Source organism: Hydra viridissima, unplaced genomic scaffold, assembly GCF_058129835.1.
Source record: "Hydra viridissima isolate aposymbiotic clone 2 unplaced genomic scaffold, HvirCarnegie_v1 scaffold_13, whole genome shotgun sequence".
In the NCBI taxonomy this organism is placed as follows: Eukaryota; Metazoa; Cnidaria; class Hydrozoa; order Anthoathecata; family Hydridae; genus Hydra; species Hydra viridissima.
In genome coordinates this window covers 9,219,318-9,244,873 of record NW_028324312.1, presented here as the reverse complement: position 1 = coordinate 9,244,873, position 25,556 = coordinate 9,219,318, and the positions used below count along the sequence as shown (strand labels likewise).

Here is a 25,556-nt window from a genome sequence, read left to right as displayed (position 1 = left end):
CAGAATAAAATTCGTTGTTACATACTATTTATCTATTACCTTCAGATAGATGCAAAGAAGATAACTTGGGTAAACTGTGCAATGGAAAACAGCCTTTAACAAATGAAAAGTTACAGAAGGGGTGTATTTTATATAAGGGGTGTATTTTATAATCTTTTTATTGACATAAAAAGATTAAATAGCATTTACTTAATATACTGCATTTATTTAACACAAAATTTGAAATTCATTATTAGGCCGGGTGAATAAAAATAAGCAGTTGCTTTTACTCAATAATTGGTCAGCTTTACGTAAATAAAAAATTCAACAACTTTTCTTAAGTTTTTGTTCATGTCAAATTGAGCAATTACTGAGTAAATTGCTTGCCTTTACGTGAATAAAAATATAAGGAAAACAGCTGAAGTTTTTATTCACGTAAAGCTGACCAATAACTGAGTAAAAACAATTGCTCATTTTTATTCACCCGGCCTATTGTCCTTAGTTTGATAGGCAAGCTTTGAAAAAGCTAAACTAGTCTTTAACAGCACAATAAGGCGTTTAATTTTTATTTTCAATTTTTTACAAGTCTTTCATTTGATGTATACAGCATCGATTTTTCTAATCATTTTTTTTTACCCTGCTTTTTTTCTCTGCTATTTTTCCCTGCTTTTTATCATCGTTAAAAAAAGGAGTCTTTATTTTTTACTATCTACCTTTGTATACGTCAAGATTTAGTGGCTAAAAATAATTCTTAATCTAAAACCGTTTTCAACTGATTGCTACAGGCCTTTGAGATTGAATTATGTAAAAGAATCTAAAATTGAATTAATCAACTGGAGGCGACAATATCTTAAGGTAGTACGCGTATCTTAAGGTAGTACGCGTATCTTAAGGCAGTACGCGATTCATCTTCGACATGGAAAATAAAAGGGATGCCTTAGCCTAAAAACACCTCGGGATTGCAAGCGGTTTGTTGTAAATTAAAATGCTAAAAACTTTTAATACTTTTTATCACAATATATTTAATGTATTTAATATATTAATATATTTATTTCGATGGGAAATATGAAAAAATAAAATAGAGTTCAAAAAATTTTGGTTTACAACAAAAATAAAAAAAACTTCTGTAAACAAAAATTTTATATTAATACAAATAAAATATTAGTAAAAATTAACTATCAGAAATAATAAATGAAATCGATAAAAGTAATAATAAAGTAAAGTAAAGTAAAATCAACAACAACACCGCTTAGCCCGAGGGGACCTCGTTCCGTCTTGGAGAGGGGGGGGGGGTTGTTCTTACTTAAGCAACACTCCTCTACTTGAATGAGCTCATGAAAAAAAATAAGTACTTTAAGACAGCGTTTAATATCTTTTATTTTGTCTTAATTCATCAAAATCTTGAAAACCGCCGTAACAAGAGGCAAACAAAAAGGCGTTTTCAAGTATACGGTAAAACGGAAAATATCGTAAACAAAAAGTGAATACAACGCGCAGCTTCTGTACAATCAAATAAATAGGCGCAATCTGCGAGCGAGCGAAGGTAAGAAATTTTTGTCAGATTTTAAATTTGTTGATGTTCTGTTAAAGTATGTTCAAAAGCTAAATTTTAATATTATAAAAAATTATTATTCAAGCTTTTCTTTTTAACATTTAAATTAAATCATTTTATTAAATCTTTTTTAAAACACATAAGAGCAAAGTGAAATTAACTTATAAAGATATTAATTTCCGAAAGTTTAGTTTTCATTTATTGATTCAAGTAATAAATTTACTTTTTTGTAATAACAATTAAAGGAAGAGAATTGAAAATTTTCCCACGGCTTCTTGTTGAAGTCGAAAAATATTAACAATAATGGAGTTTATCGACATATTTCGTTGGTAATAAAAAGATGTGAGAAGTATATTAAAAAATACTTTTTCCCACTCTTTTCCCCAGTGTATGCTGTAAAAATAGCTCTTTCACCTCTCTCCTTTGCATAAGCTGCGTGCAATATTTCCTGATTCCAACCACCTCCTCTCACCACACACACTACCCTATGTAAAATACTCGCCAAGGCTATAGCCAGGTATCAATCAGCAAAGAATCTATCATTGAATTACACAAAATAGAGTCTATCGTTGTAGTAAAATAAAAACTTATTTATATAAACATTGCTTAAACAACTCAATTATGTTTGTGAATCCTGACTGTATATTCATTCTACAAAAGAGAAGCATCTTTATCAAATATTCATGATACACCCTATATTTATACTTTATAAAAAGACTAGTTCAGCTAAAAACTCAGTAAAATATCCGAAACGAGCTAGTTAATTATCTCTATAATCTCTCTCTCTCTCTCTCTCTCTTTCTCTCTCTCTCTCTCTCTCTCTCTTTCTCTTTCTCTCTCTTTCTCTCTCTCTCTCTCTCTCTCTCTCTCTCTCTCTCTCTCTCTGTCTCTCTCTCTCTCTCTCTCTCTCTCTCTCTCTCTCTCTTGGTTTAATAGTTTAATGATATCAGCATCTGTAAAAAAAACCAATTGTTGTTATCTCATATTGTAAATATGTACTTGACCACGTTCAACCCTCCAGGTTGCATTTTTCTTTTAGTGACTGTAACTTATTTCAAACTACTTTTCTTTTTACTTTTCACTATGTTGCAAATTCACGTATTTTCGATATGGCCCATTCTGCGGATTGTTATTTATCTTATTTGTTTTGATACTAGTTGTAAGAAACCTAAATATTCAATTAAAAATTTAATATTCCATGTGACATTTTACGATAAAAAAAACATAACTGTTGACACAATAATTATCAATCTCATCAAAAACATCTCGCTCAAATTTGTCATCAAAAAATATCTCGACAATAATTATCAATCTCATCAAAAAATATTCTAATACAGTTGATCAATCTTCATTAATAAAAGTATCTTAACTAATATTATAAGTCGTAATACTCAATTAAAAATGCGGAAGATTGTCATAAAACTCCCAACAATATGAGGGCAGAACTTGTTTGAGTTCCTGGAGATGATTAAATTTCATCTTAGAAAGTTTACGTGGCTGCGAGTAAAGTCTAGTTGGAAGGAAAGGATCACGTGCTGGTCTCTTAGGCAGTGTTTGCCATTCATCTGAATACAATAACTTGTATTTCATAATTCCTTCTGGTGTGTACATAATACACCTAATGTCTGTTACTACTAAATCAACAGTTTTAAACCCAGGTCTAATTGATTTATAGTACGAAACCGGTGCGTAAGGTTTAAAGAAGTCGTGGGTTAGATATTTCACCGAGTATGAATTTTTAACGCACGCTTCGCGACATACGCCAACATAGTCAGTCGGCAAATAAATTTCTTTATTCCTCAAACGGTGTTCGATTGTACTATGAACTGAATCTACTTCCATTTGGGTGTGACCTTTTTCCAAGTAGTGCTGTTCTATCGTGACCTTATGTTCAATTGCTAGGGCTAACAAGGCATTCGAGACAACTGCATTTCGGTTTTGATAACAGCAACCATCGCTGTACAGAATCAACCTCGTACATGTAGGGTTTGAGTTGATAAAGGCTGTCACATTGTCCGATATCATACTCGCGAACACGTCTCCGTCTAAACCTCCTTCGCTTTCATTTCATAAGTAGCATGTGACATTACCATTAGCCTCATTGTAAATTGTAAAATTATGAACGCATAATTTTGTTTTGTAGTAGAATGCATTGGCTTTAAGAAATGGAGCCATTTTGACAGCTTGGACGTCCATAGTGAACACTGCGATCTTATCTGGATGTGCAATGGAGTCAGCTTTATCTGCGGCTTTTTGACTTCGAGCTTCTTCTTTACGTTGCTGATGAACATTGTATACTTCATCTGAAATATGACCTAATTTATGTGACGTGCATGTGTCACATTGATCTCAGTGGCGTACCGAAGGTGGGGCGGGGGGGGGGGGGAGTCCGCCCCAGGCCCCGTCTGGGAGTAAGCCCCCAAATGTTAATACAATTTATATTTTTTTTACTTCAGCCGGATTTTGTAATAGTCAACATTTTTGTTGTGTAATCATAATTGTTTACAACAAAAATGAACCTGAAACATGATCATATCTGCTTGCCAAGAAAATAAACATCCACAGAAAACAAACCAAGATGTAAGAAATTGAAATGACATCTTGGCCAATAACAACCACCATGACTGTTTTTGAGGCCCTCCGCGAAGCTTCCTCCCCCACACCCGCGAGTACTAATAAATAGATTCGCCCGCCCTACGTACGAGTCTATGGTTCATGATGGTTTAGGCAGACTGACAGATGTTTATGTTGTTTCGTTAATGTGATTAATATACTCTATCATTCAGTACCTCAATAATTCGATAGCAAACCACGTCTTCAGTTCGTCATCACCAAGTTACATGGTAAGTTATAATTTTATTCCTGCATATAGGCCTAACAAGGCTACGTGAGAAGATTTTAGTTATCAGGTTATAATTTTATATCACACGTCGTTTTATGTTGAAGCCACATAAGGGGCCTGTCCTTAAACACTATCCGCATTGTCAATTTAGTTACTTGGTTATAAATAACTAATTTTGACCTTAAAAATGAGTAGGCCTAGCGTATTTTGGTAAACAATAATTTTTATCAGTAGTACGAAAACATTTAATTTTGATATTGTTTGCTCGTCCTATCGAATTTCCCATATGGAAGGAGCTACTACCATAGGTGGAATGGACAAATTTAAGCCCGAGACCATGATAACATTCGTTTTGGGGGCCCCAGATTCCGAAAACATTAAAATTAAAATTGTTTTTTTTTAAATCACCCATATTATTCTTATGGTTCATAAATCCAATTAATATCTAGCTTATTTGTGAACCTTAATAAATATAATAAATATAATAATTAAAACAAATATAATAATTATAATACTATATTTGTTTTAATTATTATATTTATTATATTAATTAAAACAAATATAATAATTATAATAAATATAATAAATTTAATAAATATAATAAATATAATTAATAAAACAAATATAATTAATATAATTATATATATATATATATATATATATATATATATATATATATATATATATATATATATATATATATATATATATATATATATATATATATATATATAGGCCCCATTTACCAAGTGCCGTCCTAGGCCCCAAAACATGTTGGTACGCCACTGATTGATCTTTTTTGGGACGGTAAATTGCTAAGTTGAGAGCTTCAAATTCAGCTGCTACAATTGTTCTCAAGAGTGGTTTTAGTTGGGGAGAATTTGCTTGAAATGACTCTTCGTATAAACGATACAAGACCATCGCGGACATTACTGGTGGTTCAAGATAGTTTATTAGTCGTAGCTCTACAGTAGTGAGATGGAAGAGTGGGAAGATTTTTCAAAAAAGTCAGTAGAAATGTTTTCCTCTCATTAGCAGCTGGAGTGTTACAATGATTTCTCTTTGGTAAAGCTTTTGTATTGAGGGTTTCGTGCATACCACTACCATCTAGACTGGACTGTGCCCAGTCACGAACCTGCCACTCGCGCATTCCTAATGTGGCAAGAAACATCATCTTGCAAACTTGAAATCTTCTATCGTCTTTTTTTAAAAAATACTTTAGAGTTGAATTACGGCGCGTTGTCTCGGCTGTCTTTCGCTTTGGCTCCATCGATTCTACGAGAGTCGCGATATACGTTCGCCTCATTCCCCAGTCCATTTTACCCCAAAAATGTGAGAAAATATTTCCTCGATCTCCCTCATCGCAGCTTTGACAAAAACATTTCTTTGCTTTTTCACAGCGACTAGATTGACACGCAGGACCTATACTGCGTGGTGCTTTTACTTCTGATTGTACAAAATTACCATCACGGTTTTTTTTCAGACCTCTGTACTCTTCTCCTTTCATTCGCTTTAGAGCATTGCGTTTTCTTTCCCAGTTATTTGGTTCAGCTCGCCCTCGTTTGCATCTTGTTTTCTTTGTTGTTGACGGTTGTATTTCAAAGTTTGGGGGATGTTCTTGATCATTTGAACTCACATGAACTGATGAACAAGTCACGCGATTATTCGAAGAAGTGCCGGGTTGAGGAGACCTGTGACTGGTTGCCGACAATTGTGAATTAACAGATACGCGAGCAGCACCAGAAGAGAGCAGTGAACTTTACACATCTGATTTATTATTGTCGGAGGATTCTGAGGAATAGGAATAGTTTGAACCAGAATCTGGAAGATCGCTGGAATCACTAGATTCATTTTCTGCACCGGTATCATTTACCGTAACAATTTCAGAATTGGACGAGTGTTGTGTCGAGAGCTCACTATGATCCTGGTTTTCGGTTGAGCCAAAAACTCCATCAATTGACTCAAAGTTGATTAAATCAGACATGTTAGCTGTGTCTATATCCCCAAATGTCACATTCATTAACGACGAATTTATAGTAATGTTGTTGTTGACAGCATCCATATCATAATCTACACTAGCACTTGTTTCAAGAACCACACAAGAGTCTTTTTTCGGATCCTTTCTATTTCCAGAGTCAGTTTCACTGACGGCTGGAGTCGGTTGATTGACTTTTTTCGAATTTGCCAACAACATCATTTTGTAACCACGTGAATGTTCCTACAATAACAATACATAAAAGACTACAAGAAAATAAATTTAAAGTATAGAAAATATTTACACTAACATCAAGTGATTATCAGATTTTTTTCAATAATAAATTAGATATAATATGATTTTAATTTTAAGCATATCTTTTTAAAAAATATTAGTAAACAAATAAAAACAAAAAATAGAGCTTACAATTAATTATATTTATTAGAAAATTATATTAACCTTATTAATTTCATCGGACCATGTGGCGATTCTAAATTTGTTGTTTAACTGCAAAATCAAGTATCAGCAATATATAGAAGTGCAAAATCACGTATCAGCGCTGCACATTAACTCGTCATAATGCACATTAACTCGTCATAATCATGACCGCCGAGAGGGGGGGTTGAACGGGGAAGATTCCCGGGGCCCTGTGTGTCTACAACTAATTTTTTAAAGTAATTTTTAAAAGATTAAAATAATTTTGACTTTTAAAAGGTTTGATTAACTTTTATTTTTAATTTTCAATGACCAGAGTACGCTTCTTTTGGTCCTGGGTATATAATTGATCATAATGTGAGCCTCTTAAGAAAACTTCCCCGGGGCCCGAAATTTCTCTCGCCTGCTATGGTCATAATCACTCTAATTATTCAGAAATATCTAATTAATAAATAATTTAAATTATACTCACTTGTTAATACTATTCTTGTAGTTGTTTAAAAATAAAAATTTGTCACGATTTACGTTGATAAAGGAAATTATCTTTGAACGATTTTTCGCACACTACTATAACCACCAAAAGTACTGTCAGATATAATTTGTTATTGATGATACGTGGTTTTGCTTTCACATTTTGGGCTAATGTAGTTACGTGGTTATGTCACGTGATAAATTCTGTGTAATTCTTTGGTCGGACTGTTAAGAGCTTTTGCAGTTACATGGATACCACTTTATAGAAACGTTTTAGATAATAAAATATAAAAGCCCAAAAGTTGCTGTTACGAGGTTTTGCAGTTTCACTGACGATATATAAAAAGCAACTGATTTACCGCGGAAATTGCACACGGTTTTTTTACATTCCGAGTAAAGTTGAATATAAAGGTCATTAATTAAAATATCAAAACAACAAAATACGTGTGCTTCAATTTTTTAAAGATTATTATATTTTAAATTCTGTATGTAAAATTAAATTAACATGCTTTAAAAGATAATGCATAGTTTTGTAGACCAGCTTAAATAACCAGCTTCAAAAAGTTATAGACAAGCTTGAATAACCATTTTTTAAAAGTTGTAGACCAATTTAAATGACAAATGTTCATTGAAGTGAAAAAACTTTATATTTAAAATGCCTTCACTTATAATAAAATTCACTCTAAATAACTGCCTGTTATGGTTATTACTTAAAACAAAAATATGTTATATAATTTTATACAATATTTTATAATAAATATTATATATTTTTATTATATAATATATAATATAAATATAATATAGTATAGATATATTCTATAATATTATAATATTACATAATAAACTCACTGTAAATAAATGCCTATTTTGGTTAATTACTTAAAGAAAAAATATATTATATAACGATATACAATATTATATAATATGTTGATTAAGGTTTATTACATGATATTAATATTATATATATAACATTTAATACATTCATTGAGGTTTTAAGATTTTATTTTTGATATTAACTTATAGTAAGTTTACTGCAAATAATAGTAATATTAAGTAATTTATTGTTTGAACATGTTTTTGGTAAAGTTAAATATAAAAGTTTCAATCAACATTTGGCATTGAAATTGATCTACAAGTTTTAAAAAAAAAGTTATTCAAGCTGGTTTACTTTATGTTTACTTCTTACATTTATTACTATTTTATACTTTTGGAGAAAATAGCAGAAAATGTAAGTTTTCTATTCATTTTTGATCTATAACCTTTTAACCAACCAATTAAAATATTTTTTCTTGAACTAAAAGATGTACCTTTTTCAGCTTCGTTTATATGTATGAAAACTAAAAACCACTGTCATTTTTTACATACTTCTCTTATCTTCTTTTTAGTCATGGAGAAATGTGTTACCATATTATACTTTTGTTTTATAACTGGAGTATTAGGCATAGATGATCAAGGTTTTTTGAAGAGAGATGTAATTATTCAAAAAGGTTCTTATTTTGTAAATTTTCTTTTATTTTTATGATATTTGCATCAAGTATTTAAGTATGCTAAAAAAAGAGCTAAACTTTTAAACTCTTTTATTTTTGCTTGTTTTTTGAATATTTAGGAAATAGTGTAAGTATGAAAATAGAACTAATAATTTTTAGTTTTTTTTTAATAGATATTATCACTAGTCTACCTAATCAGTTGTCTAAATTGGTTGGAGGAGGTACTCAAACTGGTGCTAAATATGAAGTATTAGGCTGTGTTTTAGAGTTAGCTAAAGATGGCTGTAAATTCACATTTCTTCCAAAGGAATCAACATGTAAAGACAAATTATCAATAACAAGGTATTCTAATTTTTTAAGATTATGTTAAGATTATTGCTAATATATTTATAATTACATTTTAACTAACATTCATGGTCAAATATTTTACAATACTTAATGATAAAAAACACCCCACTCTGTTGACTTAGGTATTATGATGACATAGATATGTTTTTTAGGTTGTTTGAATACTTTTTTAAAACCGAAAAATTAAAGATTCTTTCAAAAGATATGATGCCATTCAACATAATGGATATTGAGCGGTTTGTTGTTGATTGTGATGGAGAAGTGGATTTTGAAGCTACTGCAAAAGAAAGCTTTGATATCATTAAAAGAAAACTTAGGGTTTGGCTTATCTTTTTTTTTAAATATGTCTACAAATATGGCAATAATTTACTTAACCCTTAAAATTTTTAGGTACTTTTTATAATGAAAATGTAAACTCATGAATGATGTCAGACAAAAAAAAGATATAAATAAATAAATTTATAAATATAAATGCACATTTATGTATATATATATATATATATATATATATATATATATATATATATATATATATATATATATATATATATATATATATATACATACATATATATATATATATATATATATATATATATATATATATACATATATACATATATATACATATATATATATATACATATATATATATATATATATATATATATACATATATATATATATATATATATATATATATATATATATATATATATATATATATATATATATATATATATACATATATATATATATAATGATAGTTATTAATAATTATTACTACCCTCCTCTGCAACAGAAATATCCATCAATCCTGTTTTTATTACATATTGTTCAGATTTACATAATTTATCAAGAACCTTTTGAATTTTTTGTACATGACATGCAAAAACCAAAATTGCAACAATGTTTTAATTGTACTACAACTACTGATCAGCAAGAAGAAAACTTTATGATTATATGGAATAGTATGAAAGGGTAACAACAGAAATGAAATTATAATTAACTTTATATAGCTTTTTAAAAAGTAATAAATCTAGTTAACTTAAAATAGGAATTGAACTCACTAAACCCTTTTTATTAAAATGATTAAAACTTAAACTTTAAAAAGTGTTTAAGTAAATAATATAAAATTATCCCTGTTGATGAAAATGCAGTTGCTATCAAATATTATAACAAAGATGATGCAACAAATTTAATGCAATAGCTCATAATCATTTTTAGTTGAATGGTTGTTTATGAATAGGAAAAATTGTAGTAAGATTTTTTACACTCTGTTTTTATCTTATCTTTTTAATGGAAGAAAATTAAATAAACAGCTATTTGTACTTAAAAATTTAGTTAACTGAATAAATAACATGTTATTTTATATGATTTTGTAGCACATTTTAAATGAGGTTTTTTAAAAAAAACAATCATGCTGCTTTTTTCAAATTCATCACAGATACATGGTGTTAACTAAATCTAATGGGGCACAAATAGATGTTAAATTGCTGAAATTTTTTGCATAATATTCTAAGGTTACAAAATCAAAAGTTTTATGAAAGAAATTACAAAAATTGTGTAAAATTTATAAAAAAAACAAAATAACCACGTTCAAATAATCACTGTCTCCTTTTTTTATTGGTTCAATCTTTTTAGGTTGAAAATGGAAAAGTAAATTTCAACTTTAACTATAAAGAAGTTAACAGATCAATCTCAATAAAAAGTTTTGCTATTGAACTTACTGGTGAAATTGTTATTGAAGATAAAATTGTACCCATTGCGTTTAATAAACCAAAAACATCAAGTGATGCAAAATTTTCACTTAAAGTGAGCAGTATCAATGCAGCTAGTTTTGCTTCAGTATTTTCAAAGAAGCCACTGTATAATGATAAAACCCCAGAGCAAGCAAAGTTATTTGCAAATACAATAATTAATGAACCTACAATCAATGGTGTTTTAAGTGTTGATGAAAGTTTTGAAATAATACTTCGTGGAGTAGTTTCTGAAATAGTTGAATTGGGTGAATTTGCATTTTATCTTGTTGTGCACAAGCCAGCAGATGGAGCAACAGGTGTTGCAATTGTTGCAGACCTTAATGTTCAACCAACCAAAATATTATCAACTCTTACTGGAAAGGACCTAAGTAGTGTTCCAATTATTAGTAATATTTTACTAAATGTTGTAATTGAGTTTGCAAGTAAAAATATAACAATCTTAAAAGATGCCAAAATTAATAGAATTCTAGCAAAGTATGCAACAAATGGGAAAAGAATTTTGCAAGGTACTAAAATAAAACTAGAACTTCCATCAAAATCTATTCTTCAAAATCCAGACGCAATTGCAAATTTAAAACATCTGCCTGATTCCATATATTTTCAAATATATATTTTTGAGAATCATATTTCATTTCATTTCCTTCAAGATGCACCAATGGATTTAGCAAATATTATGATGACTTTCATTAAAAAAGTTCCTGATGTTTTGTTCAGTAAAATATTCAAAGTATCACCAAAAATTGAAATTTTGCAATTTGATATAAATATTGAAACAAAATCTATTGAACTTAAAGCTGTTGCTAAGGAAGATGTAATCCTTGGTGAAGACCTGATATCGCTTGAAAGGCCGAAGTTTGAAATTAAGACTAAGATTGATGGAGGATGGTCTTTCGAGATGACAGCAACAAAAAAAATGGCAGAAAAATCAATGAGTGTTTCTGTGCAGAAGAAAGGAGGGCTATTCGTTTTCAATGGTTTGTTTTTTTCTATTGGAATTTGAAGAACTATATAATTATGTTAACTGATTAAAAACATTGTTTCTATTATATTGCCTCGTTTAGCCATCATTTTAATCTTGTTATTATAAAATTTACAAGAAGAAAGTTACCAAGTTTTAAATTGAATACTTAAGCATTTTAAAAATTCCATTAAATTTTTTTTGTATGCTTTATGACAGGTAAAATTGACACATTTACTATGAAGCAAGTTGCTGACAACTTTGGTGCCCAAGATGCTGCTAAAGAGATCATTTCACGCTTTCAGTTTTTAAACTTTGATGTAAAAGATGTTGAAGCAACAGCAGTTTTCAACAGTGGATTATTAGAATTACAGTTAGTATTTTTTTAAAATAATGAGCTAATAAATGAAACTTAAAAAGCTCTGATATATAAGTGTATAAATGGCTACGATGATTTCTGCTTTTCCCAGTAGAGTTTTAAAACTTCCTAAAACAAAAATACCTTCTTTATGATCTATCACTGTTTTATTTAACAAATTACTTTATCATTTATTACAGCATTCGTGCCGTGCCTGTGTTTTTTTCTTATGATGACACTCAGTTTGAAGGTTATATTCTTGATACATCTGATGGGCGTAAAATTGCATTTACATTGGTAATTCATAAACTGACAATGAGTGATCTAATTGAGCAAATGTTTGGAAAAAAACTCACTCAGGTTCATTGGATGAATGACTTGACTGCAAGTATGTGCTAAGAGTTAGTTTTGTATACTATTTGAGAGTTTAGTTTAAATATTAATACATTTAAAACAACTACAAATTTTTTTTTTTTTTTAACACATTAAGTAATTAAGGGTTGAAATATGATATCCTATTTTTTAGTTATGCAATCTTATTATGGAAGCTATATATAATCTATATATAGCTTACATATTTAAATATAGTCTTCAATATAGGTCAATAGCACTAATCAAAAGCATCTTAATATACTTTTTTTCTTTTTTTGTCATTGTTTGTCAGAGTTGAAATCTTAAGGAAAATATTCAAAATGTCTCCACAGAATCTCTTATAACACTCTCTAATTATTTAAAAAAGGGGAAATTAATCCTTACAATTAAAAAATTAAAATATCTTTATAGGGCTTGGTCTATGATATTTTGTATCCAATTAGAACTTAGATTTTTTAAAATGCAATTAAAATTTTAATTTTACCACCATAACATTTATTTCCCGTTAGGAAATAATAAAAAAAAATTAAAACCAGTTATTTTTACAAATCCATATATTTTATTAAAAAACAGTTGTTTTTTTTTTTTAGATTTTTATATAGGTTAGATAAAAATTTATAGAAAAGAAAGCTCATCTAGGATTCAAACCTTTTTTATTCTATACTGAGGCAACAACATGATATGTGTTATAAGAAGTTAGTCAAAAAAAAAAATTCTGCCATAAAATCTGAATTAGATTGTTGCCATCATCTGTTCTTGTATTATTTAGTATTTTTGTTTTATCAATATGATGTTGTATTAGGTTTAGGGCCTGCAACTTTTTACTGTTATAAGAGCATTTTTTTACAATTCTGGTTTCAAAAAGATAAACCTTATGAATAGAAATTGTTATGATTTTTTGGATTTAGTTACAAAAAAAAAAAAATATATTATCTTATGAAAAAGATTTTTGTTTGGTTTTAAAGTACTTTAAACATTTTAATAAGTAATATTTAAATTGATATTAAACTCAGAGTTTTTTAAAGTATATTTCTTTTTACTGAGTCTTTGTTTAATATCTATTATAACTTGTAGTAAAATATTACACCTCCTCAACCTTAACTTTATGTTTTAATTCAAAAGTATATTTCTTCTTGCACTCAACAAATATAAATTTTTCATTTCAAATACCTGAAAGGATGAGAGTAATTGTTTTTACTTCTTTTACTTTTGCTAATTTTAATTTGATTTAGATATGCTGATTTGATTATGCTTTACATATTTGATGGCATTAGAGATTCTTTCTTTCTATTTTTTAGGAAAGATTCTTTTTAGAAAAGAAGTATATTTTAAAGAGTTTTTATTTTAGGTTTAACCATTTCAAATACAGAATCTACAAAAGATGTTAATTTTACAATATTTCCTAGTCAACTTCGCAAAGGTTATTTATGTTTTTGATATGTTATAAATAGATTTTTAAATGTTTTGCTTGATTGTTGGTAAAAATATGTTTTAGTCTTAACAAATTTCTTAACATGCATTTAGGGCTGTAAATCCTGGCTCGTGTTTGTGAATGGCTCGGTGATTGGCTCGACAAGAGCTCGTTCATGTTCGGCTCGAATGGCAAACGAGCCGGGCTTGAACAAAAAATTAGGCTCGTTTAATAAACGAGCTTGAACATCATAGGCTCGTTCATATAGGCTCGATTAAAGCTCGAATATATATACAGTAGCGTCCAAAAGTAATTGGACAAACACCTTTTTGGTTATATTTTCTCATCGAGTCAACATTTTTAAATGAAATTTTGCATAAGCATGTCAAATTATACTACAATTATGAAAAAGAAAACAAAAATTCCCTTTTGGGAGTAATTACTTAAAATTTTGCTAAAAGAATGGAGATGATTGGCTCAAAAGTAATTGGACAAACTAAATATGTCGTTTAAAAATAAAACTTTCTCAACAAAGGATAAATTTTCAGCATTTTTTATGAAGATTTCTGTTAAATAATATATATAATATTACATAGTGTTATATTCTGTTACATAATGTATATAATCTGAGCATAATCCTAGTACTTCGTTGGAAAACCTTTTGCCGCAACAACAGCATTACATCTACGTGGCATTGAATCAACCAAATTAATTAAAACATCAATTGGTATTTCCTCCCAAGTGCGCTTAATCAACTCAAACAAATCATGCTGATTAGATGGTTTCCGAACACTAATTTTTCTCTCAATATGTTCCCAAAGATGTTCGATTGGGTTCAGGTCCGGAGATTGTGACGGCCATTCCAAGATACGAACTTTCTTTTGAGCTAAAAAATCCATGACTAGCTTGGAAGTGTGTTTTGGATCATTATCGTGTTGGAAAGTCCAACCACGCAACATTTTGTTATTTGCATGTGGCAGCATTATATCTTTGATTATTCCTTTATACATGTTTTGGTCCATAATGCCTTGAACTCGATAGAATGGACCTACTCCATCACGGCTAAAACATGACCAAACCATAATTGAACCACCACCATGCTTTACTGTAGGAACTTGGTATTAACATCATTTCGAAGACCTTTTGGATGTCGAACATATTTAATACCATCAGAACCAAACATATTAAACTTTGACTCATCACTCCATAGTATTTTTGACCATTGGTTTGCTGTCCAACTTAGATGTTCTTTAGCGAATTTTAACCGTGCTCTACGATTTTTTGCAGAAATAAAAGGTTTTTTAACAGGACGACGGCCAAAAAGGTTGTTTTGTCTTAAGCGACGCTTTACTATTGCATAAGAGCAAGAAATTTGATGGGACTGAGTAAGTTCTCTATGAATTTCTTTAGCACTCTTGCGCGGATCTGCCTTTGACGATCTTACTACAACATTATCTTGGCGAAAAGTTGTTGATTTCGAGCGTCCTGACTTTGTTGATACTTGGAAGCGACTCCGTTGTTGAAAAACTTTTAATGTATAACCAACTGTTGATCGTGGAATATTCATATCTATTGAAATTTGTTGCACAGTCTTACCGTTATTAAATGCTTGTACAAGCAACTTTTTCACTGCCTCGCTTAAATATTTATTATGTCCCATTACAAATTATTGATCATTGAATGTTTTTATAAAAATCTGCCTTCAGAAAAAGAAGTTAAAATAGTCTAAGTTATATCAACATTGTTAGAGTTTAGTTTGTCCAATTACTTTTGAGCCAATCATTTCCATTCTTTTAGCAAAATTTTGAGTAATTACTCCCAAAAGGGAATTTTTGTTTTCTTTTTCATAATTGTAGTATAATTTGACATGCTTATGCAAAATTTCATTTAAAAATGTTGACTCAATGAGAAAATATAACCAAAAAGGTGTTTGTCCAATTACTTTTGGACGCTACTGTATATATTTGTGAAAATGTAATTTGAACTATTAGAGTGCAGTGTTTAATAGGAATTATTATGTTTGTGAGAGTTTACATTATATTTGAACTTTGAACATTAAGTTTGAACATTGAACTATTAGATTTAATTTTTATTTTGAGCTATTAGATTGTGGGATCTTATTTCATTATGTTGTTTATTTGCATGTTTAATAGACTGTAGGATTGTTTATGTTGTTTGTTGATTTGGACTTGCATTATTTACAGACGAGCCTTTAATGAACATTTTTTTTTACTAAAACTTTAAACTAACAGGTTACAATAATTATTTTGAGTTTTAAACCAGTCGAGCTCGAGCAACATGTAAAACGAGCCGAGCCCAAACAATACTAATTCTTAACGAGCCGAGCTCGAACAAAGAATCTCATGTTCAAAATGAGCTCAAAACGAGCTCAAGCCGAGCCTGAACACTCTTAATATGTAAACGAGCCAAGCCGAGCCCTGGCAAGCTTGGCTCGTTTGGCTGGATTTACAGGCCTACATGCATTATTTTCAACAATTTTTTATATTATTGTTTTCTGTCTTTTTTTTTTTTTTTAATAAATATTTTGTAAATTCATTTTAAACTTAATTTTTCAGGCATTTTTTTAAGCACAGTTGTTATAGTACCAGAAGACTGCAAAGGTGAGCAGCTGTGTGATATTGCAAAGGATAAAATGAGTGCTGGTACAAAGTTATTTTTGGACGGCCAAATCACTTCTGATGGTCTAACAATGAGAGGAGCATATATGGGTTATGGCTTGCATTTTGGAAAAAATTTCATTTTGAAAGATACTTTTATGTTGGTCAAAGTCAACAAAAACTCTGCTGAATTCTCGATCAACGGAAAGCTATCTTTATCAAATCCCAAACTTGAATTTGAGGGTAAAAAGTTTATGCAACCAAAAAAAAATTCTTTTTTTTTTGTCTAATGAACTTTTAACACCAAGTAAATAGTAGAAAAGTTTTTGTCATGATTGAATTTTGAGCATAAAAATACAGTTGCAAAATGTTGTAATATATCTCAGGCTCCAAACATTATTTTTAAAGCTTGAAAAAAAAAAGAGCCCGATTGGCTCTTATCTACTTGCCGAGTATCAAGTATAATATAAAAACGAATCATGGGTAAACTTGAATAGCACCAGAATTTTATCAAGGCCTTTCTTTTTTTAAAGGGAAACTTTTTCTTGGGAAAACTGGAAAAGTAGAACTTTTACTTGCAATGGATTCAACTTGGAAGCGGCCATTTGGAATGAAGTATGTGAGCTTTAAAAATGTTGTGATGACAATGGGTGTTCAACCAGGTGTTCCATTAATAAAGTTAGGTAATAAATTACGATTGTTTTAAAAATGTTAAAAAATGTGTTTAGAAAATTTTGATATTAATAAAGTTAATTTTATGCTTATTTCAAAAAAAGTTTTTTGGTGGAACGATTTCATAAGTTAGAAGAGAAAAAAAAAGCAAAAGAAATGCAGCAGAGTTTTTATAATGAAAGTTTCCTAATCCCTTTTCAAGACAAAAAAAAAAAAAACAAAGCAAAAAGCTCTGTGTGTATTGTAGTTATCTCTAGTGAACATTTGAAACTGAAAATTTTCTCAATAGACCAGTATTAGGTTGTGCTTAATACCATTTTGTATTTAATGCTGTAGAGGTTGCACTATTTTTCAAAGGTTTCTTATTTTAAGCTTTAAGAGTGGTTAAATAAAAATAATTATGGTTTAATTGATATCTTCATTAAATTAAGGATTAAATGCAGACTTGTTTGTTGGGAAAATTGGATCAGGAGAGGAGTTGACCACTCGTTCCAACATAAATTTTAATCCAGTGAATGCTTTAGAAAATTATTTCTATGGCGAGGTTTCTAGCATTTCTTTGCGGAAAATCATTAAAGCCTTTCAATGGAATCTTGAGTTACCTAAAGTTCTAAAAGACACTCGTTTTCCTGATGGTCTGGTAGTTGGTTTTACATTAAATCCTAAAGGTACTAGATTCTGTATTTTAGGGTTCTGTATTCTGTATTTTAGCATTATCTTAGCATAGTTTTTTTATAAAATACTAGATTTTTAAACATAAAAAAAGTTTTGGTTTTGTTTCAGCTCCTGTGTAGCATATATGTCTGGTCAATATGTGGTAACCTTCCCTGCCTTTGAAATATACAATCATGCATGTCTAAAGTATTTTAAGCATGCTTCATAGTGGTAGATGATTCAGTTTAGATCTTCATTAGTGCATACTTCAAGATGAAGCAATGCAATGATGTTTTTCAAAGTAAAAAATTCATTGTTTGTTTGTTTGTTTACCATTGTTTTACTTGTGTTAAAGTATTCACTTGACTAAGACTAGTAAAGTGTGTCAATGTGTCAAAGAAGTGAAAGGAGTTTTTAAAGAACAATTAAAGTTTTTGCTTCTTAAACATTCAGAAAAAGTGCTTTTATTGCATATATCATATATGTTTTTTAACACTTGCATATGTCATTTATGTAAATGTTTGCACATGTGTGTATGTGTGTCTGTAGCATAGTATTGAATAAAGTTATACTCTAACCATTAAAATTATTAGTCATAAAAATTTTTTTTTTTAAATTGGTTTTTTTTTTTGCTGCGTTACTTACAAGGTGTAAAGCTTTCTCATTTGAAGTCTGAACTCAAGGTTGGTCTTTCTTTAAGTGGTGTGATTGAAATTCTTTCTATAAAAGCAAGATGTGAGGTTTTAATCACAGAAAAATTCATAAAGATAGTTGTGGAAATGTCGCCTTTAAGTTTATCCAATGGTTTGCTAACAATGAAGAGGAGTGAACTTGATAAAGAAAATGGTCCTCAGCTGTTTGTTATAATATCTCCTGATAATGTAAGCAAGTTTTAGATTCTTTAAATTGAATTTAAATGTTTTATTTTGGATTTTTATTGAAATATCAAAACTGATGTTATATTTATATCTAAATTTATTATTGTGAAATATTTTTACTTGAAATTGGGTGTAAAATGTTCTGTTTTTAACATACTTTATTACTTTTTTTTATGATCTTAGATAGCAGTCCAGATTCAATCATATGTAGAACTTCTTGGTATAGGAAAAGATGTCTTGATTGATATTTCAGATAATGGACTAATGTTTAATCTTCATGGATATATGTTTAACTTGATTGAAACAAACATGTCAGTAATGGCTCCCTATGGACACGGAGATATCAGAAGTGCAAATTACATTGTAAGCAATTCTTTTCTTTTATTATTAACAAATAAATGTCTTTTGTAATTTCATTTTTAACTTGTATAATACAATATAATACAAATGTAATTATGAGTATAATTATGATTATAATTATTAAAAGTATGATAATTATTATATTATTTTACTTTAAGATAACATCTTGTTTATCATCAAGTCTAAATGATATAACATTGGAATCAGCTGACACAATAACTAATGGAGGTGCAGAAACAGCAAGAGCATTAAGAGAAAATCAAGAAAATTTACATGAGTCATGTGTGTTTGTTAACAATTCTTTCTACTTGAGACAATGTTTTATGCATGTTGGGTTTCTATTTTTTTAATTTCAATATTGTAATCGTCCAAAAGTTTTAAAAATATGTTATTACAGCTTATTTGATGTCTGAATTTTTCAATTATAAATGTTTCAGCTTCCTGGTACCGAAAAGCCGTTAACAAAGTACAAAATTGGAACACAAAGTTGACAAAAAAGCAGTTAACATTGCAAAAAAAATCTGAAAATCTTGACTTAATAGATAACTATTTGGCATCAACATGCATTACCAAATGTGATTCAGGTAAACAACTTTTGTATTTTAATAACAAATTGTTTGTTAAAAGTCACTTTTTACAGAATAACATTTAGCTATATCTACATTAATAGATAACAAAACAAAAGTATTATTATACTTTTAAGAGTATAGTAAAATTCAACATATCATAAACTAACAACATATATCTACATAAACTATGTTAGTTAGTTAAATAAACATACTTTTTGAAACGTTGCTAATAAGTTCTCTATAGTTTTTATTTTACTTTTATTCATACATATTTTTCATTTATCACAGTTTGTGTTGGTGGACCATCAACTCTTCAAAAGTGCAAGCAAATTCTTAAAGTATGGGTGACATGTCCGAAATGGGACAAATGCAAAAGACTTGTAAAAGATACCCTTTGCATTGCAAAGTGCAATGCAAGGAAGGTTTTGCTTGAAAAGAAAGGGTTGAAGAAACGAAATGTGATGGAGGTATATTAAATTTTAGCTGATTATATATTATTTAAATCTATCTGAGTATTATATCAACCATAAATTACTTAGTAAATATAGTACATACAGGTTCAAACATTAAACATCTAACTCTGTTTGATGTCTGCATTTATATGCATTATATCTGCGTAATTGCTTTACGTATTTTCATTTTTCTGCCAAATAGTAAACATTAAACAATTATCAAACTGTTAAAAATTAAAAGTTAAACAGTTATTAAAACTGTTAAAAATTATTTTAATGTATGTTAAACAAATATTAAACATTTATCATAACGCAGGTGATATTCCTAAACAATGCACATGTGTGTATATCTTTAACATGGTTTCTCGTTTAAGTACTTTTAACTTTTGTGATTTGAAACAGGGCTTTAAAATATATTGTTAGATGCTTTTGGATAAAGAGATTCGGTCAGCAAATCACAAAATTCTTTTCAGCAAAATATTTGCAGTTTTGCAAGTTATTTTAAAATTCAAATTATAATTTAAATACAGAAATTCCACAGTTATTTGTGTTCTTACTTTTCCATAGGATGATTGAACTATATATTTATCATGGGTGAATTATATATTTATTAAATGAATTTTTTTTTCCCTTTTTTTTTTACATTCAATAAAAATAATATCATATGTTGTAATAATTTGCAAAACTGCAAATATTTGATGAAAAGGAATTTTATGGTTTTGCTGATATACCAAGGTTAAATCTACATTTTCTAATATAGGAAGTGTAGATTTAATAATGTCAAGAGACAGTCAAAGTCTCAAGTCAAGTTACAAGCTTAAAAGTGATTAGGAAGAACAATTGCATTAATATTTTATCATTTATAATAATAGTTAAGAACAATTGCTCAAATGCATTATCTTTATAAACCATTATATCATTAGTTTTTTAAAACCTGAAAATTTGTCCTATTCATTTAGAGTTTACTGGATTCCATTTCAAGAACCAAGAAGGCTTTAGAATATGCAGAGGAATACATTGAGAAATCAAAGCATCTAACGAAAGTTACAAAAACGGCCAGTTCTGAGATTGAAAATGCTGCATCTGCTGGAAAACAGGCTATGTATGCTGTGGCCAAATTCACAAAAAAACACCTCATACAAATCCGTGATGTTTGCTTCAATACAACTTTAGAACAAGCTGAACAGGTTTCCTATTATTTTTGATATTTATTTATCCGTTACTTATGCATTTTTTTTTTCTATGAATTGCTTTTACTGCTCAGGGTTGTTTTGACCTGAACATAGATGTCAAAATAGGCGATGTGAAACGTGTAAAACTAGAAACTCCTGTATGTATGGATGCTAGTTATGTGAAAAATGTTGCAAAGGCAGTTGCAGAACAACTGTTTCCTGGTCTCACTTCTATAAAAGAAAAAATAGCTAAAGCTCGAGAATACTTCTATGAGGTCAGAAAAGTTAAAGAGAACTTGGAAAATCATGTAAAGGTAAATTTGTTCTGTTTAAATCATCTTGTTTAATAATATTTTTTTTTTGTTTATTGTGCTTCTTGATAATTCAAACATTTGTACTGAATATTTAAAGTTTCTTTTATTTTCTGTTCATGGAATATAACAGAAAATATTATTTTAGATGATAATCTTAAAAGAGAATAATGTTGAGGATTAATATTAGTAATATTATTAATAATAATGATGATGATGATGATGATGATGATGATGATGATGATGATGATGATGATGATGATGATGATGTTGATGATGATGATGATGATGATGATGATGATGATGATGATGATGATGATGATATGATGACGATGATGATGATGATGATGATGGTGATGATGATGATGATGATGATGATGATGATGATGATGATGATGATGATGATGATGATGATGATATGATGATGATGATGATGATGATGATGATGATGATGATGATGATGATGATGATGATGATGATGATGATGATGATGATGATGATGATGATGATGATGATGATGATGATGATGATGAATAGTAATATTAATAGTATTAATAATAGCAATAATAATAGTAATAAAGTATAATAAGAAAGGAGAATAAGGAAAATATTTTTATTTAGGAAAGTGAATATAAAGAACGTGAAATGGAGCATGAAGAAAAAGGTGATTCTTCCAATGAAGAAGAAGATGAGGATGTTCATATAGATGAAGAAGTAGCAGATAAAAGTCAAAGTTTTAAAATGCTTAAAAATGAATCTCTTCTTAAAATGTCACAAAAAAACAAGCCGCTGTCGAAAAACAAAATTGCAACCAATGCGGTATTATTTGTGTCTTTATAAATAAATTCTTAATAAGCATTTTAGAAAGTTCTGTAAAAGTAGTTAAAAAATAGTAAAGTCCTGTTTTGGGTGCAAAGTTTTTGTTATTTTTTGTTATTTCTCTTGCATTGAGTATTTGTTCTGTTTCATCACACAACTGTTTTCTTAATTTGCACAAATATTTTACAACGATGCATAAATTTGCACAAATATTTTATGACGATACATAAGTTTGCTCTTAATTTGTGCATTTGCTCTCCTGCATTTCACTCTTTTCTTGTGTTTAATTTTTAAACTTTTACCAAAGCTTATTTTATTTATTTACTATTATTTTCTGAGAAATTAAAAAACTTTTTTTTTGTTTATCAACAGGGTAAAAGAGTTTCTGCTCCTCAGAGAACGGTTCCCAATGAAAAGTATATCTACCATCAGCTTTATAGTTGCTCCCCGAGAGTGGTAGTGCGTGACGATGTGACGCTGGACGTTTTTGAAAGTGATTCTGCCTGGGCTTTCTCGCAGGATGACTCCCCTTTTACGCAGATACTGGAAGAAGATCGGGATTCTAGTGTGTATACTAATTATCATTCGACAAAAGAAGAGGTTCCTCCATTAGGTAAGTAAAAAGTACCTTATTGGAGTTAACTTGTGTATAGTTTATATATCAGACGCGATTTTTAACGTCAGTTTTTAACTTTTTTATTAGCTTTTGACGAAGTTTTTAACGCTTGACTTTATTTTTATTGTTATTTTTAACGTTTGATGTTTTTTTAAAAATTAAGTTTATTTTATTTGATTATTGTTATCAATACATTAAAAAATTGAAAATTGAAAAAAGCCTACTATAAAAATGTTTTCGACATTTAGATACAGACATGTTAGAAGACCAAGACGATCCAAACAAGTGCAGTCAAACAAAAGGGTTGATATCAAACTATGCCGTTGTTTCGGATGCCGTCAGTTTATTGCTCAGCAAATTAAAAGAGGAAAAAAAACAGTTCTCGGCAGAAGCCAAAAAAATGCTTCTCTTAACCAAACTTGCTGAAGAAGAAATAGCAGCGAATTGTAAGCTCTTTTATTGATTACTTTTAAGGCAGCTAGAAGTGCTTAAGTAAACTATGAATAAAAAAAGTTTTTCGCAAAACCATTAAGTAAAAGTGAGAATCATTACTTGAAAGGATTTTAACGCTAAAAAAAGTCCGTACTTTAAAACTTTTGCTTACACAAGTTTTACAGTTTAAAAAGTTAAAATGCAATCAAGAACAAAAAAATGAAAAGTTTTTTTGGTGTTTTTAAAGAAATTTTACCTTTTATCTTAAAGTATTATGACGAAATTCCTGACCATTTAAAGTAATGTGACGAAATTCCTGACCATTTAGAGTAATGTGACGAAATTCCTGACCATTTCGAAATTTAATTCTTGTTCTTTTAAAAGTTAAAAAAAAAAACAAAAACAAATCGCTTTCTTCGATAAATGTAAAACAAGTTGCATGAAAAACAGTTTTACTGTTACAGATAGATAAAGCAGCGGGCACACTATCAGGTAAAATAAGAAGTAAATAAGGAACTCTTTGAGCTTTAGTAGAAGTTGCTTTCAAAAAAAATTTATAAAAAGTTCTTTAAATACAGGTGTCAGGGAAAATGTTAGTTCCAAGAGGCAAGAAGACGCCATGTTTTACATTTATAAAGTAAAAAATGGTAGGAGCCGTTTTTCTTCTTGTAAAATGGTATCTTCTGAGAAATTGGTTTTAAAAATATTGTTTTTTTTAAAGGTACTGCCAAGTGGATAAAAGATGTTCAACACCAAATTGAAATACAGGACAAAGAGAGTTTACGTATGTGGAGGAGATCATTTTCTGACATCATCAAAAGCAACAAGGGAATGGATCTTCAAAAGTTTCTCGACACGTTAAAAGTTGCAACGGAAGCAGCAAAAAAGAGGCACGCGATCCCTTCATCCACATCTGATAACGTGGTGCCAAATTTAAAATCGGCTGCGAGGGTAAAATTTTTTTTTTTTTTAAGTGATAATTTAAAAAATTGTCACCGATTTAAAGAAGTACTTTTGCTATTTTTCTGATTTGTGGAATTAGTTTTATTATTAGTTAATACTTGTGATTTCAGATTGTTGCCGATTTACTGGCGGGGGAGGAAGCCTCCCTAAGCGTGAAGCGATCTGCTATCAAAAAGTTGCATAACAGCGTCGCCATATTGAAGAAAAAGATACCCTGCGCGACTTGAAAGTGGCGATAAAAATCTGTTTATCTTATTCAACTCGTGAAGATTTTCACTATTACGTAAAATTTAAATTGCGATGATGATGAATGTTTTTCTCGAACTGCGATTTTGAGCCTAAAATTAAACAAAGAGAGTTACACCATTTTACAAATTGCAACTAAATCATATTTTATAATCGATTGTTAGACCTAATGAAATCAACGATTTGCGAAAAAAATTCGTTCAATGACACCATATTTTAAACGTCGTTAATTTAGTTTCATATGAAAGTATCCTTTTGTCAGTATATTTTTATTACATTAAAGTATTCACCGCTGTATATAAATTATATTATATAATAAACTTATTAAATTTTATTCTGCAATTTATTTATACTGTGGACTTCAAAATAATTTAAATATAAGTCATAAGTGAAACTCTAACACTTAACGACTTCCAAATAATTTAAATGTAAATTACAAGTGACACTATTACAGTTAACAGAAAAGCATTTTTTTTTTTTTTTACCAAATTACTTTTTTTATTGAAAAAGGAAATCAATTAAGAATATTATTTTTAACGTCATCAATTGTACTCGTTGAGATAAACTCAGCTTCCTTTTTTTACTTGCAACTTTAATTTACTTTTAACAATATATTTTTATTATTAATTTATATATTGTTACATTATTTTCAACTATTTTTATATTATATTATTTTTATATTAACAGTTTTAACATATAAATACTATAATTTTTATGTTAACATTATTTTTAAGATATGAATAATATTATTTTTATATTATTTATATTATCATTTTTTTAATACAATTTATTGCATTTACTTTTAAAACTTAAGTTGTAAGTTAATGCCGAAGCTGTATATTT

General features: G+C 29.1%; 1 protein-coding gene across 3 annotated transcripts; it reads left to right on the top strand.

Annotated features, from left to right (window-relative positions):
* Positions 1 to 1,495: 1,495 nt before the first annotated feature.
* LOC145186693 (uncharacterized) lies at positions 1,496 to 24,962 on the top strand. Of its 3 annotated transcripts, none has more exons than XM_090070567.1 (24): positions 1,496 to 1,522; positions 8,640 to 8,741; positions 8,915 to 9,083; positions 9,242 to 9,407; positions 10,734 to 11,826; positions 12,030 to 12,183; positions 12,369 to 12,556; positions 13,889 to 13,960; positions 16,528 to 16,812; positions 17,103 to 17,252; positions 17,673 to 17,909; positions 18,544 to 18,776; positions 18,957 to 19,136; positions 19,292 to 19,415; positions 19,571 to 19,717; positions 19,991 to 20,169; positions 21,114 to 21,341; positions 21,419 to 21,640; positions 22,259 to 22,456; positions 22,829 to 23,069; positions 23,321 to 23,518; positions 24,083 to 24,151; positions 24,226 to 24,455; positions 24,578 to 24,962. In XM_090070567.1, exons 2-24 carry the CDS (start codon positions 8,642 to 8,644, stop codon positions 24,692 to 24,694), a joined length of 4,980 nt encoding a protein of 1,659 aa, XP_089926693.1. In that variant the 5' UTR covers positions 1,496 to 1,522; positions 8,640 to 8,641; the 3' UTR covers positions 24,695 to 24,962. The 3 variants fall into 3 exon arrangements, with proteins under 3 accessions (XP_089926693.1, XP_089926694.1, XP_089926695.1); XM_090070568.1 differs by lacking the exon at positions 1,496 to 1,522 and adding an exon at positions 8,239 to 8,482; XM_090070569.1 differs by lacking the exons at positions 1,496 to 1,522; positions 18,544 to 18,776; positions 18,957 to 19,136; ... (9 more) ...; positions 24,226 to 24,455; positions 24,578 to 24,962 and adding exons at positions 8,239 to 8,482; positions 18,025 to 18,154.
* Positions 24,963 to 25,556: the final 594 nt, after the last annotated feature.